The sequence below is a fragment of the Cebidichthys violaceus genome, unplaced genomic scaffold (assembly GCF_023349555.1).
Source record: "Cebidichthys violaceus isolate CVI_PGR_0920_01 unplaced genomic scaffold, fCebVio1.0.p SCAF_42, whole genome shotgun sequence".
NCBI lineage: Eukaryota > Metazoa > Chordata > Actinopteri > Perciformes > Stichaeidae > Cebidichthys > Cebidichthys violaceus.
Window position 1 is genome coordinate 2,127,593 of NW_027176617.1, and position 18,057 is coordinate 2,145,649.

Here is an 18,057-nt window from a genome sequence, read left to right on the forward strand (position 1 = left end):
GCTTGTGTTTATAATCCAAGACACATAAGTCAACACAAGCCCAAATGTATGAATGTGTTGCTGCGGGAGTTACCATGACTCCTCACACGATGGAGACAAAGACTTAAAATAAACGCGTAATGACGCCACAATTTACTTTGCGAAGTCACTCCTAAAGATGATCTGTAATAGCGTGACAATATACAGCTGCACTCTTACTTGACTTACAGCTGAATGTGCCTGACCTGGTGTTGATCAAATGTAATAATAACACGAGAAGAAAAGCAACATGCCAGTAAAGCGCACAAGAGTGAACACCCATTTGTGTATTATACGCACGCGGATGTCGCACATTTCGTTCCGTCTTCCTGTAGTTCACACCAGAGTGCATGTGTCTCATCTCACCCTGAGAGTGAAAATACACCCAGACTGCATCAGTACCAGCCACTGTCGGTTTACTTGGTGTTTGAGGGCTGCAAGCTACACGCACTTATTACAACTTTAAACACTAAAGTTCGTGCTTACAGCTAGAACATTAACTTTTACGTTAACGGTAAAGTCTTATTTAACCTTCTTTATCAATGTAGCCTGGCGTGTTGCTATATATTTTTTGATGATGGCTGTCAACATTATTGTAAAATATATTTTCATGTTATTTCCAGTGTGATAGTTTACAGAATAATAATTATTGGGGGTGTATTCCTCTTGAATATGCTGTAAAAGGCTGGTAGTCCACATTTCTAAAAGGTAGCCCACATAGGAATCTGTTGTAATTGCATTTCTATTACACATCGGCTTTCAACTGTCCTCTTCACGCGCGCGTTCCTCTGGGGTGGACTTCTTTGCGCGCTTGAAGTCCGTTCCCAAAGACCTTCCGGACTAGGCGCGCGCTCACGTCTTTTCACTTGCTCAACGCAGTAGCTCGCGGCTTTTCTCCGTGCGCCCCGCGAGCCACTGGACACCGCTGACTCTCACCTCGGGACACAAGGAAACCCCCCGTCCCCCCCCGTCCCCCCGGGATAACGACGCATTTTGTGTCCGGTATGTCTTCTCTATTTATCTTATAATGTCTGAAAACGTAATATACATCAGTTGTAGTTGCAGTATGCTTTTATAATTACAGAATGAGTGTTTTGTTGTGTTTAAAGAACTGAGAATGAGACAAGGTGTAGTTTTCCCATACTGCTTATCAAATTAGTTTTGCTTTTACATTTTCAGTTTTGTTCTATATGAGTGGAGAAAGTCACCTCTGAGAAAGAATGAGTAAACTCTACTGTAAATTGAACCGATGTAGGCAAAAGGAAACAAACCTGATGAACATCAGCAGCCCACACCCCTCTGTACCTTTTTTAAAATAGATTGGTCCGAACCGGTTGGGTGGTTTCAGTGCTTTTGAAAATTGGGTAACTTTGGAGTGTTTACTGTTCAATAAAAGGAAGTTTGGCTGGTTTGCCTGTGAGAAGTTAATGAAGTCGGCTACCACTAGTTCCACTGTTCATGCTGGACGGATACCACAAAGGGTGATATTTAGAAATCAAACAGCCAACATTGCAATTTAGAAAGAGAGGAAGTTACCAGAACTTAGTCACAAGTGCTTTAAGGTGGAATCTCTTGCTATCAAAGACCTGTAAGGTTGTAGTAATTGTCCATTTATTGTTAAATTGAAACGGTCAAAGGATCAAACAGTAGCTTATCACAGGATCTGGATTTGTGTCTGATCGCATTGTCTGGGATCAACTGGAGGTTTTTGTAAGTGTACTGCACATTTCTCAAACTTTTTGATAGATGAATTCTGAAAGTAATTTTTGGCTGAAGGTCTTTTGTCTATCAGTTTATATCAAATTTGCTCTAGAGGAAGAATATTCCTTTAGTAAATGGGATTTATTTGGCAACCCGTCTACAGGAAACCACCTTGAGGAAAAGGCAGGGCTGCATGTTTCCTTAACTTGTCCATCTCTCTGAGGTGTTTCTGTGGCTTTAGGTGGCTTTGAGGTGTTTATTTCTTCATCATGATGGGCAGCTGGGAGGATCAACCCACCGTCCTTCAAGTAATCAACATTGATCTTTGTTTCACCACTGATTTTAAAGTGGCTTGTGTGTCTGTGTGAAGGAGTATAGTCGTGGAATTTTTGAGGGTCGGATGGGGAAAGAAGCGATGAGGCTGTCCAAGGCCGGACTTCATCACTTCCTGTTTCTTTACGAGGTCAGTTCCTGTCTTTAGCTTCGGGGCCAGGCAGGAAGAAGGGGGGCGTGGATATGTTTTTCAGTTGGTGGGGTTAAGAAATGGACGTCCACATTGTCACAGCTTTCCCACCGAGCAGCTGAGGGCCGTGACGGTGAAGCACTTGTCCTTACAGACTGATGTTAAACATCTGGATGGAGGCTGCCAGCTGAATCTGTCATTTTGAATGGGGGCTTTTGCTGTTGTCAGCCACTGGGGCAACCTGAGGAAGACTCCTCTTCTTGTTGCACCCACAAGAGCAGGCCCTAAGCCCCTTGAAAAACAGGATTAGACTGTTAAACTTAAATTACTTGATTCATGTATGCCTTCTTACGAGCAACCCCGGCCCCCTGTATCTGGAGGATGTGATGACTTCATGTGAAAAACAGGACGTCCCGATGACCGGGACACCTTACTTTTCCATCGCCCCCACCTCCAGTTGGTCTCCAGTTCCTTTCTGAGTGTGTGTTTGTACTCCGTTTGAGTGTGTGCTATGTGTGTGAGGGTTCGGTGACAGCTTGCTTCCCATTGTCCTATCATTCCTGCTCCACTCAGCCTCTGCATCCTGTAGGGCTTCCTGCTAGTGAGGGGCGATTCAGAGAGAAAAGAGAGCGGTAAGAAAAGAGATGGAGGAACAAGAAAAGAGGAGGATTGGAGAAAGTCTGGAAAGAGCTGGTGTAAAAGTATAGAAACTCAACAGATCTGAACAATTGTGTGTGTGTGTGTGTGTGTGTGTGTGTGTGTGTGTGTGTGTGTGTGTGTGTGTGTGTGTTTTTGTGTTTCTCTGTGTTCCTGCAATGAATTCCCCGCTGGGAGCAGCTTATCTGCAGTCCACTGTGCAGGAAAGGGTGTGTCCTTTGGATTTGGCTGTTTGCGAGTGTGACGATGGAGGGTGATGTTATTGTGATTTCATATTAGTGTACTGAATGCGTGCTAATGCTCTACTTATATTGTTGTAGAGCAAACTATTATGTTCTGCAATAAACCACTTCAGTAGTTGTGGAAAGTAACAAAGTATATTTACTCAAGAGCTCTACGTCAATTTTGAGGTATTACTTGAGTATTTCCAGTTTATGCTACTTTACATTTCTACTGTAGTACATTTCAGAGGGAGATATTGTACCTCTTACTCCGTTAGTCTTATTCCACAAACATGGGTATTTGTTGCTTGCTTTTCAGATTAATATTTTCCCTGTTTAATACAAACATGATGGATTGTTCTACATTAAAGCTCCACCGTGCATCAATTTGAATGGTCCAATAATTTAATTATATGACACTGAAGGGGCATTTTATATACTGAGTGCTTTTACTTTGGGCACTTTAAGTGCATTTTGCTGATAATGTTTCTATATTTTTGCTTAAGTACATTTTCGAATACAAGACTTTTGTAACAGAGTGAAGTTCTGCTGCTTTTACTTCAGCAATTGACCAGAATGCATTTTTTTATTAGTGCTGTTCTGTGATAGTTGTTTCTCAAAAGGTCAGATCTCTTAATACAGAAATAGAAAACATGCAGCTATGCAGATAGTTTTGGTTTCATTTACAGTTTCAAGATATCCATCTCCAAGATCTCTGCCTCAAACCCAATACAATAGACACAAATTCTGTTGAATTTGTAGAGCTCACAGCATTGAGAGAGAACTTATAAATTCAGCTTCAGCAGCGACTCTTTCCAGAGACCGCTTGCCCGTTAGTCTGGAAAATCCACTGATCTTACCGAGGACAGTTCTTTATTGTTAGTTTACTGTTTTGGTGTTTGGAGTGAAGTCTGTAAATTACGGTATTCAATTCACCTTCATTGTATTGGGTGGAGGTGGTTATTTCAAAACCTGCATGGTGAAAATAAGTCAATTATTTGCTCTTCTTCATGCCATTAGCGATGGGCAAGACCATTTTTAGTTTTTTATAGCAGCCCTGGAAAAACTTTTGAAAACAAACATTGATGCTTATTATCGAATAAAGATGGAAGTATTAGTCGGTGCTGTTGTTACAGACAGACTTGTATTCACAAACTAATACCACACTACTCCCCACCAGAGAAAGCTGCTTCTGTATTCTAATTATTTCTTCTTGCCTGCCGCTATGACAATCTGCTGTGACAGTAAGCAACCAGTCAGTGAAGTGATGTTTTGAAACAGCTAACAGAGGAAATACTGTTATCTCTGTGAGATGAATATGATTGAAAGCTGTTTGTTTTGGGGCTGTGCTTGTGGCAAGAAGCATTAATGACAGTTGCATGATGGAGAAATATAGACTGTGCCATGTTATTGTTACACCATCTGCAACTAGCAAAAAGGCAAAACATGTTTTAGATGACTGAAGAGCCTTTTTAATGCAACATTGTAGTCCGTTTGTTTATTCTATTTTTCATGTACACAAGGATATCAATACAGCTCTCATTACTTTTAATTTAACATTACATATTTAAACTTCTTTAAACTTTAGTCACAGCTAAACTCTTACAAAACCGTGGTTCACAGTGTGTCTTTTTTTAAGCAAAGGAACTTTCTGTTCTTAATTTACTTTGGTGTACTTCTCAGCACTTATGCAGGCTCTTGTTTTATACACACACCAAAAAAGTTGCAACAAGTGCGATGTGTGCCAATTTGAATATGCAACCCAAACGTACCACCTATCATCATCATCATCATCATCATCATCATCATCATCACACACACACACACACACACACACACACACACACACACACACACACACACACACACACACACACACTTTGCTCTACATGCCTTTAATGCTTGTGGCTGGTTGAAACATAAATATGGAAACGGACTCATACATGTTGGTTTGTGTTTCATTTTGCACCATGGCAGGTTATATGTGAGTGCACAAGTGCATATTTTGGCTTTCTCGGCATGCTTGATTGGGGACGCCTTTGTTCAGTGGGCCGTGTGCCCTGCTGCATGTGTGACTTTAGTGTTAGTTTCCTCTATGTATAAACACCTCGGGTCAACTGAATTATCAGGTGTTGGAGCAGCTTTTGTGTGCAGAGGGGAAGACGGACATTTTATCAACAGGAACCCAACGGAGAACAATGACTGTATGACTGTACACAATGTGTGTGTGTGAGAGACTACATGCTATTGTGCTGCTGATCCTGTCTCTGGTCATCTGCCAATCTTAGAAAAGCAGAAAAAGAAGAGGTGAGATAAAGATGAGGGAGGAGGCCTCTTCTCTGTCACTCCTCCTTTCTAAAGTTCATCACAGAGAAAGTGAGCAGCTTCGGTCCTGTGGAAGGATGGCTAGAGAGAGTATAAAGGTTATTGTTGGAGGGGTGTGGGCACGGAGAAGAGAAAAACAGTAACAGAGAGGAAGATGTGTGTGTGTGTGTGTGTGTGTGTGTGTGTGTGTGTGTGTGTGTGTGTGTGTGTGTGTGTGTGTGTGTGTGTGTGTGTGTGTGTGTGTGTGTGTGTGTGTGGATGGACTCTGTCCTCAGTTTCCAGGAAAAGGGGGGAGTGATCCGAAGGGTGGACAGGAAACTCTAACAGGGCTAACTTCCTGTAGCTCTCCTGATGGCCGACCTGATACAGTGAATGAGAGTGTGTGTGTGTGTGTGTGCGCATATTTTGCTCTCCTGGATGTAGCCCATAATAGCCTCTGTTGCTTTAAAGATTTAGAGGAATTTTGTGGGAATGTGTGGTGTGGATGAGACAAACCTGACGCTGTTCACTGGGAGCTTTGATGTTTTTTCATAATGAAAGTGAATTACTTTGGTTTTTTTCATTGCTCCCTGCCTTAACCTGTATTGTTCTTCCTGTGTGTGTGACTTCCCTCACATTCCTCAGTAGGTGGGGATGCTGCAGCCTGCAGTTTAGCTTGAAAGGTTGCCAGTTTGAATCCGAAGGCCGCTCTGCACTCATTTGCCTGTTTGTTGGGTACCCATACTGTAGCTAACACTAATGCTGTCTAACAGCTCTGCTGTACATTTGAACTCTAATGTTAAGTTTAGTTTAACTTTTAGAGAGCTGTTGATTCAACTTCATAGCCAGTTTTGAGGCTCTAGTTTATGTACTGTTAGATTGTACTGCATTTTGCACAGACACTTTTCTCATATTTCGAGCATCCTTTATATTAATAACAATAGACTAAATATTAAAAACTACAGCCTCCAAAATGACCATAAAGTTAAATCTGGGGCTATAATTGTAGATTATTTTCATTATTGGCTATTTTCATTTATCTGCTAATCAATTGAAATATCTATATCAAATGTTTGCGATCACATAAGACAAAGAAAAGCACCAATAACTTACAATTATGATGCTGTAATGTTAAATAAAAAAATATATAAAGCTTTAGGGCTGCCGGTCTGGGAATTTTTTGTTACAGTTGGACAGAGCGAGGCTTTATCCCACTGTACCAGTGTTTATGCTAAGCTAACTGGTTGCTGGCTGTATAGCTTCTCATTAGAAGAGAGTGGTATCAATCCTCTCATCTAACTCACTGCTAGAAAGCGAATAAGAGTATTTCCCAAAATGTTTTAAGTTTTTCTTTCAGCTAGGTGAGCCTATAACTGTCGGCTGGTGCTCTGAGGAATGTCTGTTAAAAAGGTGCTTAGCAGATTTGATTTCCTGAAGAAATACTGCTGAAGGAAAATACACTCATGTTTATCAGGAAAGCCGGTGTTCTCTGCATACAATTACAATGTTTTACACTCGTCTCTGTATGTTATTTCCTCTTGATGCTGGCACCAACTCTTGCTTTGTCAACGCGAGCTCTATTGAAGCAATGTGGTTTGCTCAAAACTGGATGTCCGGATTGCGTATATATGTATGTGCACATCTATTCTATATAATGATCTTTGTAAAACACATTTCACATCGTCAGTGACTGTCACTTTGTGTCAGTTACCTCTGAGTAATGACATTTACAGGTACATTTCACCACAAACACCCACACACACACACACACCCACACACACACACACACACACACACACACACACACAGCTGATTGACCAGAGAGAATTACTGAGTGCCCCTTCTCGAAACTGCAAAGCAAAAAGGGAAGTGGCTAACCTCACATCGCTCTCTCTCTCTGTCTTTCCTTATCTCGAGCTGTCTCCTTTTTTTTCTTTTAACTTCTCTTTCTCGTCGTGTCTCCCTTCACGCATCTCTTTATTCACGCTTTAACGCTCTTGAGCCTTTCTCTCACATTCTCCAAAACCTTTCCCCTCTCCGGTTCCCTGCCACTCATCCTCTCTTGGCCTGCTCTCTCATTCCGCTGCTTGTCACTCACCACCCCCACCCCCCCCCCCCCCCCTTTTTTTTTCAGTGGCGATGGTGATTGACAGATGATCTGACAGAGGAAGACATCAGGTGAGAAAAAGTTAACTTCTCCTTCCCGCCTTACTGTATCTCCAACCCCGCTTCCGCTCTTCCTCCTCCTACTTGGGGGAAGTAAAGTTTTTGTTCAAAAGTTTGTAGCTTCTCTCTGAACAGTTCTCTTTAGTTTACTGACCCTCTGCATACTGTTGATGTTGGCTGCTTTCACTTTCTACACCCTTGTGTTTGAAGTCTAAACACTAAAACGTACTTATTATGTTGATTACGTTAAATCCACAAGTTTCTTTTATTTTGTGAGCAGTGATAATGTATTTAATTAAATAGGTAAGGAATTGTTTAATTTAAGGGGCACTCCACCAGTTGTACACATGAAGTCCAGTACAAGCTCAGCTTGTGAAGACACTTGTGTAATTCAAAAGTTTGAAAAAAAAAGAACCCTGATGACGTCATAGTGATGTCATCAGGGTTATCGCAGCTTGGACTTGAGAAGTAAAATTACTAACAAAAAGCCACGGCGACAAACTGGAGGTGTGGAGTTTAAAAGGTGTGTTCTCGCAGGAAAGATCAAGTTGCATCATGGGAAATGTAGGATCTGGTGTTTCTGAGGCATGACTCATACAAGACACTAAAAGACAGGATATATGGGCCTCTACTGCTTCAATTTTGATTGTTGTTTTTTATCTCTTAAGTATCCCTTTAAACAAGTTAATATATGATTTATGTTTCTTATATTTTATTCTAAACAAACCTTTTGTTGTTATCTCTGTAAACAAAGATGTTTTTATTGTACTTGTACCATGTAAAAACTGCTTTCATAAACTGCATACAGCTTTCATCTTTAAAGCATCAAGCAAATTGACATTTACATATTGAAAAAGTTGTGGCATGTTTCTTTAACTCTGCTTGCTTTCACAGACGTCGTCTCCGTGCTGGTTATTATGGGGTGTGCTTGTTGCAAGCATAAGAAGTCCGCCAAAGCAGCAGCAGCAACATCAGCAGCAATAGACGTTACAGATCTGTCTCCTAGCAACGCAGATGGAGGGTTGTCCGCCGCCTTGACTCAGGGACGTTACTGTCCCGACCCCACTCAGACCATCCCGGACTTCAACAAGGGCTTCTCATCCAGCACCATCTTCTCCAACACCAACACACACCAGCGGCCTGGAGGCATAACAAGTAGGACTGTGTGTGTGTGTGTGTGTGTGTGTGTGTGTGTGTGTGTGTGTGTGTGTGTGTGTGTGTGTGTGTGTGTGTGTGTGTGTGTGTGTGTGTGTGTAAGTCCCAAGTAAAATAGTCTTAGAATATAAGATTCTAGAAGGTGAAAATCAATACGCCTAATAAAATCTAATATAATAATAGAGTAAAATATACCCAGCACTTCTTCAGTGATGTTTGTTTCTGTCCTACAATTATCTTTTGCACTGTAAAAATAAGCGAAATCATTATTGTAAGAGTGATATGATGCTGTGATCATGTTTCTCCACCAAAAAAGAATTCAAAACGTTATATGAATATGGTAAACATGTGGAGAAAAAACTGTTTTAAAACAATGCTTACATGCCCACATCGAAAAAGTTATTATTATTATTATTCTATCCATACTGGCCCTGCAGTTATCTCACAATTTCAATGTAAGAGATGTGGGACAAAATGCCAAAATGCATTTTAAATTCAGTAAGTCAATATGAGGCTTCGGATGTCTCATTTAGACAAATCAAGTGGGTAATTGTCAAAGTTACAGTCTGTGTTTCATTACTGAGATGCAGTTAGAGATAGTAATAAAAAGAGGATTATACAAGTTACAAAGACTGTAATTTTGGAAGATAGCCATTTGATTTGTAACTCAGACTCCTGAAGCCTCATATTAGCTTCTGCCTAACTATTAAATGCATTTTTGCATAGAAAGAGGACTATGATGTTGTCCACTATCTCTTACATCGGTATCGTGCTATGACAAGATCTCTTCACAGCCAGTACAGTATGTATTTTAATGTATCGACCTCATCATTTAAAACAGTAAAACCCTAAAAAATTGTTTTAGATCGGTGGTAGAAAACAAGTATGTATAATTGGAAACTGTTAACTCCTCTGTCTCTCTTGTGCGTGTGTGTTTGTGTGTGCATGTATGTGTGTGCAGGTGGTGGAGTCACTCTCTTTATAGCTTTGTATGACTATGACGCTCGCACCGAAGATGACCTTACTTTTCAGAAAGGAGAGAAATTCCAGATCATCAACAACACGTGAGCACCAACACAGCTGTATTTTAATAACATTTTAGGGAAAACACCCCTGGTAGGATGGTAATACATTTTGGCTTATGATATTGTCATACAAAGGTATGACAAAATGCAACAGGAGATGAAAAATTCCTGCTAACTATATGTGTTGAATGTCTTGAATCCCAGAAGGTTTCATTTTGTTTGCATACATTACCTGCCACATGCTGCAATTAAATGCCAGCCGTTAACACTGCGAGCTGTCAGAACTGTCAGTTGCTGCTGGCGACGATGACAAGTTCATGTTCTTGAAAAATGTTCTTGTCTCACTCAGGAAATCTAAAATCAGATTGTTTAAATTTGGAGTTGTTTGAAGTTATTGTTCACACATTTGCATTTCATCTTCTTTCTCATCTAAACACCTTTTACTCTTCTGTTTATTTTAATGTAGATTAAGTGCACTTTGCACTTTGACATTTTTTTGTAAAGTACAGTTTTTGCCTGTCTCATTGTTCCTTTTAATTTCGACATTTTAAAAAGAATGACCATCCATTGTGTAACAAGCCAAACTGTGAGCTGATTGTATCTTTACAGCTCAACCCTGATTTAGTCAGCAAACTTACTTTTAGTTTGTGTTTTCTTTTGCAGAGAGGGCGACTGGTGGGAGGCTCGCTCTTTGGACACAGGCCACTCAGGTTACATCCCCTCTAACTACGTAGCTCCTGTCGACTCTATACAGGCCGAAGAGTGAGCACACACACACACACACACACACACACACACACACACACACACACACACACACACACACACACACACACACACACGTCTGCTGCAATATAAGTACAGTTTACGTTGAAAGATGTTCTTAATGATTGACATGTAGTCTGAGGGCAGAGGTCACAGGATGCTTGTTGTCGCTGCGGTGACCTGTGTGTTGTTGTCATGGTGACAGGTGGTATTTTGGGAAGATGGGGAGGAAGGATGCGGAGAGACAGCTGCTGGGCAATGGCAACCAGAGGGGAACTTTCCTCATACGAGAGAGTGAGACCACCAAAGGTAAAGAGGCCACTCTTACACACACACACACACACACACACACACACACACACACACACACACACCCACACACACACTCAATAGAGGCTTACTGCTCTAAATATATGAAAGCTTTCAATCTCTTTCTCTTTCTTTCTCTCCCCTCACCCCCACTATGTGCTTCTTCGTCCACCTCTCCCTTCCTTCCTTCCCCTCGTTGTATCCCTCCCTCTTCCTCTCTCCTCTCTCCTTTCAGGTGCTTACTCTCTGTCGATCCGTGACTGGGACGATAACAAGGGAGACCACGTCAAACATTATAAGATCCGCAAACTGGACAATGGTGGCTACTACATCACCACGAGATCACAGTTCGACACAGTGCAACAGCTGGTAGAGCACTACACAGGTAACACACATAAACACACACACACACACACACACACACACACACACACACACACACACACACACACACACACATAGACCTAATTCATCCTCTTTATTTTGCTTCTCCTTCGAAATGAAAAAATAAATGTTTGTGTGGCCCTTTTCTGTTGGACCTTCATGCTTCAAGCTCCTGCTTCTATGAATTTTACCTACAATTTGTTCTGACTCTCTGCCCGATCATTCTCTGTCCAGCTGCAGGAGAGACTTTAGTTATGTTACTCTACTTGATGCATACTGTAATTACACTATTACCACTAGTGGGAAGTAAATACTTTTACTGTACATAACTAAGATTTTGAGGTATTTTACTTGAGTCTTTTCCATTTGATGCTACTTTGTGCTTCACTACATTTCAGAGGGAGAATTGTACTTTTTACTCCACTACATTTACCTGCCAAATTCCGATTTTACATAGAAAGAATATGATCAGCTTAAAAAAGATGATGCACTGTTATCAAACTATAGTAGTAACAATAGTAGACTAAGTAACTATAATGAGTTCTACCTAAACAAACAACAACATTCAAATTAGTCTTACGTGTCAATGCATCAGAAACAATAATCTACTAATGTAATATGTATAATAATACATAACTCTTAGAGCACTTTTACTTGTGATGGACATACTTTTACTTTAGTAAAGGATTTGAATACTTCTTCCACTAACTTTATAAGTTTGATTCAGAGTTGATGTAACTCGTTAACTCGTTACATCAACTGTAAGCTTCACACCCTCCACTTCCTCCGCTCTGTCAGTGTAAATCTGCCCCCTAGTGGCAAAAAGTTGATATAGCAATAATTCTGCAATTGTGACTTTACCTGACACAATCATCAAAAGCAACCTGAGAGATTTGGCCACATATATCCTGCATAATGTATTTGTTTTTCTTATGAACTGTATTGTCCCTGTATTTTCTTTTTTTAAAATCTGTACATGATGCTGCTCTGAATGTGTTTTTGTGTCTGTTTTGCTGAGTTTTCCTTGTGCCTCTTTACTTTAATATTTGGTTAACTTGTCAGTTGCATAAGTGCATAAGCAACCTGTCTTGTTCTTTTTTCTATCTCTGCATTTGCTGCTTTTTTCCCTCTGTTTTCTTTCCCTCTGTTCCTCTTTCCTCCGCCTGCTTGTTTGTCTCTCCTCTCTCTCTCAGAGAGAGCGGCGGGACTGTGCTGCCGTTTGATTGGCAGCTGCAAGCGGGGCATGCCTAAGCTGGCCGACTTATCAGTGAAGACCAAGGATATGTGGGAGATTCCCCGCGAATCCCTCCAGCTGATTAAAAAACTGGGCAATGGCCAGTTTGGAGAAGTCTGGATGGGTAGGAATGGTGGGACTGTGTTGCAGTGGGGGGAGGTGACAGCTGGAGCACACCTGGATAAAATAAAGTATTAAAAGATGAGCAGGTACATATAATACATTTAAGTCTTGGTTGTGTCCAGTTGACAAGAACTTCAGTAACACTTCTGGTGTGAAGACACCTGCACTCTCACAAACATACACTGTAAAGCCCTGTATATCTGTCTGTGTTGTTCAGAGTCTACCTGCAACAAATATACCTGTGGATTGGACCACACAAACTCAGAAAATACACACACACAATTGAAGCATGTAGTCTGGACTAGTTCTTTAAATGTTGTGTGTTGTGTTAAAACTGCAACAGTGAAGAAAAAAACCTTAATAAATCCCTGTGTGTGATAACAATTGCAGACGCAGCAGTTAATGAATAGAAACGTGGCTTTTGTTTTACATCCAGGTGTGCCTAGAGGTGTTCCCCTCTTCCCCTGTTGTTGCATGTGCATGTTTCATCATCTCACCTCACCTATTTGTCACCCCCCCATTTCTTTTTCCATTTTTCCACCCATCGCACCACCCTTTCTCCCATTCTTCAATACACTTCCACTCTTTCCTTTCTCTACATCTCCACCCTCTTTGACTCCCACCTCCTCCCCATAACAGGAACTAATGATGGGCTGTGTTATTACCTGACCATGCCCTGTCCCAACTCCACCCCACTCACCATGGGCCTTGGGCGGGACGCCTGGGAGGTGCTAAGGGAAACTCTGTCCATGCAAAGGAAGCTGGGACAGGGCTGCTTCGGGGACGTTTGGATGGGTGAGACTGACACCACCAACCTCTGACGCCCTCTGCAGGCTCTGAGGGAGAACTGTCTGTCCAGCATTGTCACCCGTAGTGTCCGTTACTGTCCTGTATTGTTGGTAATGTTGAATGTCATTTATTTCTGTGTATGTTAGTGAAGTTTGATGTTTTTCCCCAGTATCACTTGGTATTCCCATGTGATGTATTTCCAATTACATGTCTGGGCAATTTGTTTAGAAAATGTTGTACAGTTTCTCTGACTAAATGCGAGTGTGTCTGGTTTTCTGAGCCGTGCAAAGTTTCTCCCTGAAGGTGTTGATGTAAGACCAGTAAAATCTCCCTCTCTCCTATCATCACTCTGTCTCATGTCATGCATGCTCTCCAAAACAGCAATAATTTGCATGCGACAGAAGTATAACCACATGTGTGTTCGATACAGTCTGCATATTGTGTTCCATGTTTTTTTTTCTATCTTTTACATCTGTATGTATGTACATGTAGTCATCACCATCAGTATGTCAGATAATTTTGTGTGTATGTCTGCGCTGTATGTCTTTGTGTTTCCATGTGCTATGTGCGCATTAACATCTCCTTGTCTCTATGCCAGGCATGTGGAACGGTACCACCAAGGTAGCGGTGAAGACTCTGAAGCCAGGGACCATGTCCCCCGAGGCCTTCCTGGAGGAGGCTCAGATCATGAAGCGACTCCGCCATGACAAGCTGGTGCAGCTCTACGCCGTTGTGTCTGAGGAGCCCATCTACATTATTACCGAGTTCATGAGCCAAGGTATCAGGCTGAGTAAACTGTCATGCCTGTGATGTAGTGTAGATACACAATGGATCCCTGCCGTTGGTTGGAAACCTCACTGACACTGAAAAGTGAGCTCTCCCCTGAGTGTTAGTAGTAAGTGCAGTCATTCATGAGAAAATAGAGAACATTCTTAGAAACGCCCTATCGTGCATTGAAATCCTGAAAAAATGTTGGGATCTGCCCCTGTCCTAACCTTCAACCGTTTTGAGTACCTCACAAACAAACAAATTAACTACGTGAACAAAAAAAACAATGAACAAATTTGGTAGAAATTTATAATTTGGTTTAAGCCACCATGCCTCCCTGCTGGGCAACACCTCTAAACTACAAATTCCAGGGATTCTCTTTCCTCTGGTGGCCTTGGGGCAGGGGAAACATTACTTCACTTTAGAATTCACTAAAAACTAAAAAGAAAGAGACATACGTTTGCATTAAGATATTTGCATGCAAAATAAACTGTGTAACCATGAATTTACAAGCATCTATCTGGTTTTGATTGAATTTACATTTTGTACCCGCCGCGATACACAGCAGATATGAGTTAAACTACAGGAGTCAAAAGGACTGGCCAGTCATGACGCAACAATCTTGGTTTTTCAGGAAGTTTGTTGGACTTCTTAAAAGATGGGGAGGGGCAGAATCTTAAGCTGCCTCAACTGGTGGACATGGCTGCACAGGTGAGTTAAACACACAAACACAAACACAAACACACACACACACACACACACACACACACACACACACACACACACACACACACACACACACACACACACACACACACACACACACACAATGACAGACTTAAAGAAAACTCATACTTTTACTATCTTGTCTGAGCTCTCTTTTTTTTTGTCTCTTTGTGCTTTTAGATTGCAGCTGGAATGGCATACATCGAGAGGATGAACTACATCCATCGTGACCTGCGAGCAGCTAACATACTTGTTGGAGACAATCTGGTGTGCAAGATTGCTGACTTTGGCCTGGCCCGGCTCATCGAGGACAACGAGTACACAGCCAGACAAGGTAACAGCATGATATATGAAGTGAGTGTGTATGAGAGAGAGAGACAGATGAGGAGAGCAACGATTGCACAATGTGATGATTAAGAGTCTGCCTCTGCCTCCGTGCCTATATTTTTATACATAACCTATCCTAATTATATGATTATGCATCTTCACTGTGTTGCTATGGTTTTCAGGGGCGAAGTTCCCCATCAAGTGGACGGCTCCTGAAGCTGCATTGTACGGACGCTTTACCATCAAGTCAGATGTCTGGAGCTTTGGCATCCTACTAACTGAGCTCATCACGAAGGGACGTGTGCCATACCCAGGTACTGGATGATAACTGGATGCTAGTTCAGTATTTCCTCATCTCATAAACTATCATCCTCGGCAGTGAGAATTCTTGCAGGATTAGTTATTTTTCAGCTTTTCACTGTCAAAATCGAGACAAGATCACTTTTATTTTTGCAGCAACAGCTTGGTTAGGTTTGCAGAGTTTACTGAGATTTTCAACCAGACCAAACTACATCATTGCACTTGATGAGTTTAGGGCCTTAGTGTCTTGCTCATAAGTGCTTCAAAAGTAGATATGAGGGAAGGGGAGACCCTGTTTTAAGCACCTGCCACCCTGGTATGCAAATTAGCATGCAGATCATGCAGTGTCCATTCCTGATTTTACTGTGTCCTTATACCACAATCATTTCTCGTACAATATTTCATTGATACACCGACACCAAGTACTGGTCATTTTACACAATGTTTTGATCATGAATTTTTATGAAATTAATCTTTTCTTTTCTGTTAAACTTACTATAAGGGGATTTGAAGTTCAAGTTGTATCTTTCCGTTACTCCAGACATTTTTTTATTTGGAACTGTTGTAATATGATAATATAGCTTATTTTACAGTAGTGTCATGGCAAAAACAGCAGCACCACATACAAAAGAAAAATAAAGTTTACAAAACATATAAGACAGACTTACGATGGCAATAAAGGGTCAGAAGGATAATGTAAGATTTATCAAATAACAGTAAAGCCACTAAAAACAACACGTTGCTGCATGCTCAATAGCAGTAAATAAATACATTACTAAATTATTCCTGTTTTATCTTTTATTATGCAAGTTTAGAGGTGTGTTTTCTTCAGTTATAACCATATTCAGATGTGTCCTAGATTATTTTAAAGTTGCAGTATAAAGTATATCGTTGCAGTATTTTATCTTTGCGTTGTATCTTTAGTTCCTTTGTGTGATTATCACCACTACTGTTGTGATGATTTCTTAGGATTTTCTTTTCTCTGCTTTAACTTTTCTCCATATCCAATATGTGTCGATTTTCTTGTCTGTTTTATGTGTTTTTTTTAAATCCATCCCTCCTTCTCTGAACCCTCTCCTGCATCCACCCCCTCCCTCCCTTCTGCATCCCTTTAGGCATGAACAACCGTGAAGTGCTGGAGCAGGTGGAGAGGGGCTACAGGATGCCCTGTGCCCCGGGCTGCCCCGCCTCGCTCCATGAACTGATGCTGCAGTGCTGGAGGCGAGAGGCTGATGAGAGGCACACCTTTGAGTACCTGCAGTCCTTCCTGGAGGATTACTTCACGGCCACAGAGCCGCAGTACCAACCCGGAGAAAACCTGTGACCACTCACGTGTAGGACAGATGTGGAGCATTAAACAGACAAACATAAAGAGAATGACAGACAGAAAGGCAGACGTGGATGTATACATGCAGATACACCGATATGCCTTAACTGTATTTGTATTCCTACTGTGCATGCACACACACACACACACACACACACACACACACACACACACACACACACATACACACACACACACACACTCTAACATGTTAAGATACATATCATTGCCTTGTTTTATTGTTTAAAGACAGTTTCCTCCTTTTGGTTATTGATCACTGCAGTGCAGCCCATTCAGGACGGATCAGTCAACCATGTTGAAGAGCGGAGTCGGATCTCTGCTGATCAGGCCTCGCAGTAATGTTGCTTTACTCTGTAACCATGACAACAAGGAACCGAAAGAAGATGTAGATGGTTGTGTTGAGGTGGGGGGAAGTCGAGTTGGTACATGATTTGTTCAGCTGCCATAAATGTCCAGGTCCTTTTGATTTCTGTCTCTAAGGAGAGCAGCTTTGAAGGACAACTGTTTGCCTGAGAAGAATGTGTTGATAGAGAAATGATGAAAGGTGCAACAGGTTTCAGACAACATGAAATAAACCTTGTGAACTTGTGTGATAGATTATGTATGCAGACACTGTAAGATATAATAAGACGCTTCCTCTTACAATATTCTAATAAGGCTGTTGAACTGATCCATGTCCATCACCTGAACTGATGTCAAACATGCTCCAACATCTGCCTTAAAGTGGTCAAATTAAGGGCTGTTTTAGCATTTAAAGTACCTTTAATACTGTGTTAGTAACGTCTGAGGGGAGAGATGGTAAAGAATGCTCTTTGTTTGTCTGAAAATTTTAATGACAATTTTGTATGAACTGTCTCTGTTGCTGTTTTAATTTAACTCCGATATATATCTGTGCAACACAAAGACTTCTATATTAACATGTACACAGTTTTCATGCATTGGGAGGGCAGGGTGAAATGTTACACATAAAGGGAAACAATCCATGTCGGTGGTCTTTGCAAGGAAAGTGTTTTTAATCTGTTTTGTTTTGACTATAGAGTGTAACCTTTATGTGATTTTATGAGATTTCCTGTTATGTTATTGTAATAAAAATCAAATATCTTTATCCGGGTTAAGACATGTCTCTTATTCTATTTAGATTTGGACACTTATGCTATTGTTGTATGTTTCCTCATAGGTAATGTCAAAAAGCCAATTCAGTATAGCTCTGTAAACAAACTTGAATTAATGAATTGACCTAAACAGAAATTGCTTTAGCACAGGCCTGAATTTTC

General features: G+C 41.1%; 1 protein-coding gene across 5 annotated transcripts; it reads left to right on the plus strand.

Moving 5' to 3' along the window:
• The first annotated feature begins 493 nt into the window (after positions 1-493).
• yrk (Yes-related kinase) lies at positions 494-17,888 on the plus strand. Of its 5 annotated transcripts, XM_068728596.1 has the most exons (14): positions 494-1,020; positions 7,499-7,542; positions 8,425-8,685; positions 9,647-9,749; positions 10,374-10,472; positions 10,681-10,784; positions 11,020-11,169; positions 12,362-12,526; positions 13,165-13,320; positions 13,913-14,092; positions 14,717-14,793; positions 14,989-15,142; positions 15,318-15,449; positions 16,551-17,888. In XM_068728596.1, exons 3-14 carry the CDS (start codon positions 8,448-8,450, stop codon positions 16,757-16,759), a joined length of 1,767 nt encoding a protein of 588 aa, XP_068584697.1. In that variant the 5' UTR covers positions 494-1,020; positions 7,499-7,542; positions 8,425-8,447; the 3' UTR covers positions 16,760-17,888. The 5 variants fall into 5 exon arrangements, with proteins under 5 accessions (XP_068584697.1, XP_068584696.1, XP_068584694.1 ...); XM_068728595.1 differs by lacking the exon at positions 12,362-12,526 and having other exon boundaries at positions 539-1,020; XM_068728591.1 differs by lacking the exon at positions 13,165-13,320 and having other exon boundaries at positions 542-1,020.
• The last annotated feature ends 169 nt before the right edge of the window (positions 17,889-18,057 follow it).

Bases quoted from the DNA above. Each gene is read 5' to 3' on its own strand.
- yrk (XM_068728596.1), top strand. From the start codon at position 8,448: ATGGGGTGTGCTTGTTGCAAGCATAAGAAGTCCGCCAAAGCAGCAGCA. The intron at 9,750-10,373 runs GTGAGCACCAAC...TTTCTTTTGCAG, and splicing joins TTCCAGATCATCAACAACAC to AGAGGGCGACTGGTGGGAGG. The intron at 13,321-13,912 runs GTGAGACTGACA...TCTCTATGCCAG, and splicing joins CTTCGGGGACGTTTGGATGG to GCATGTGGAACGGTACCACC.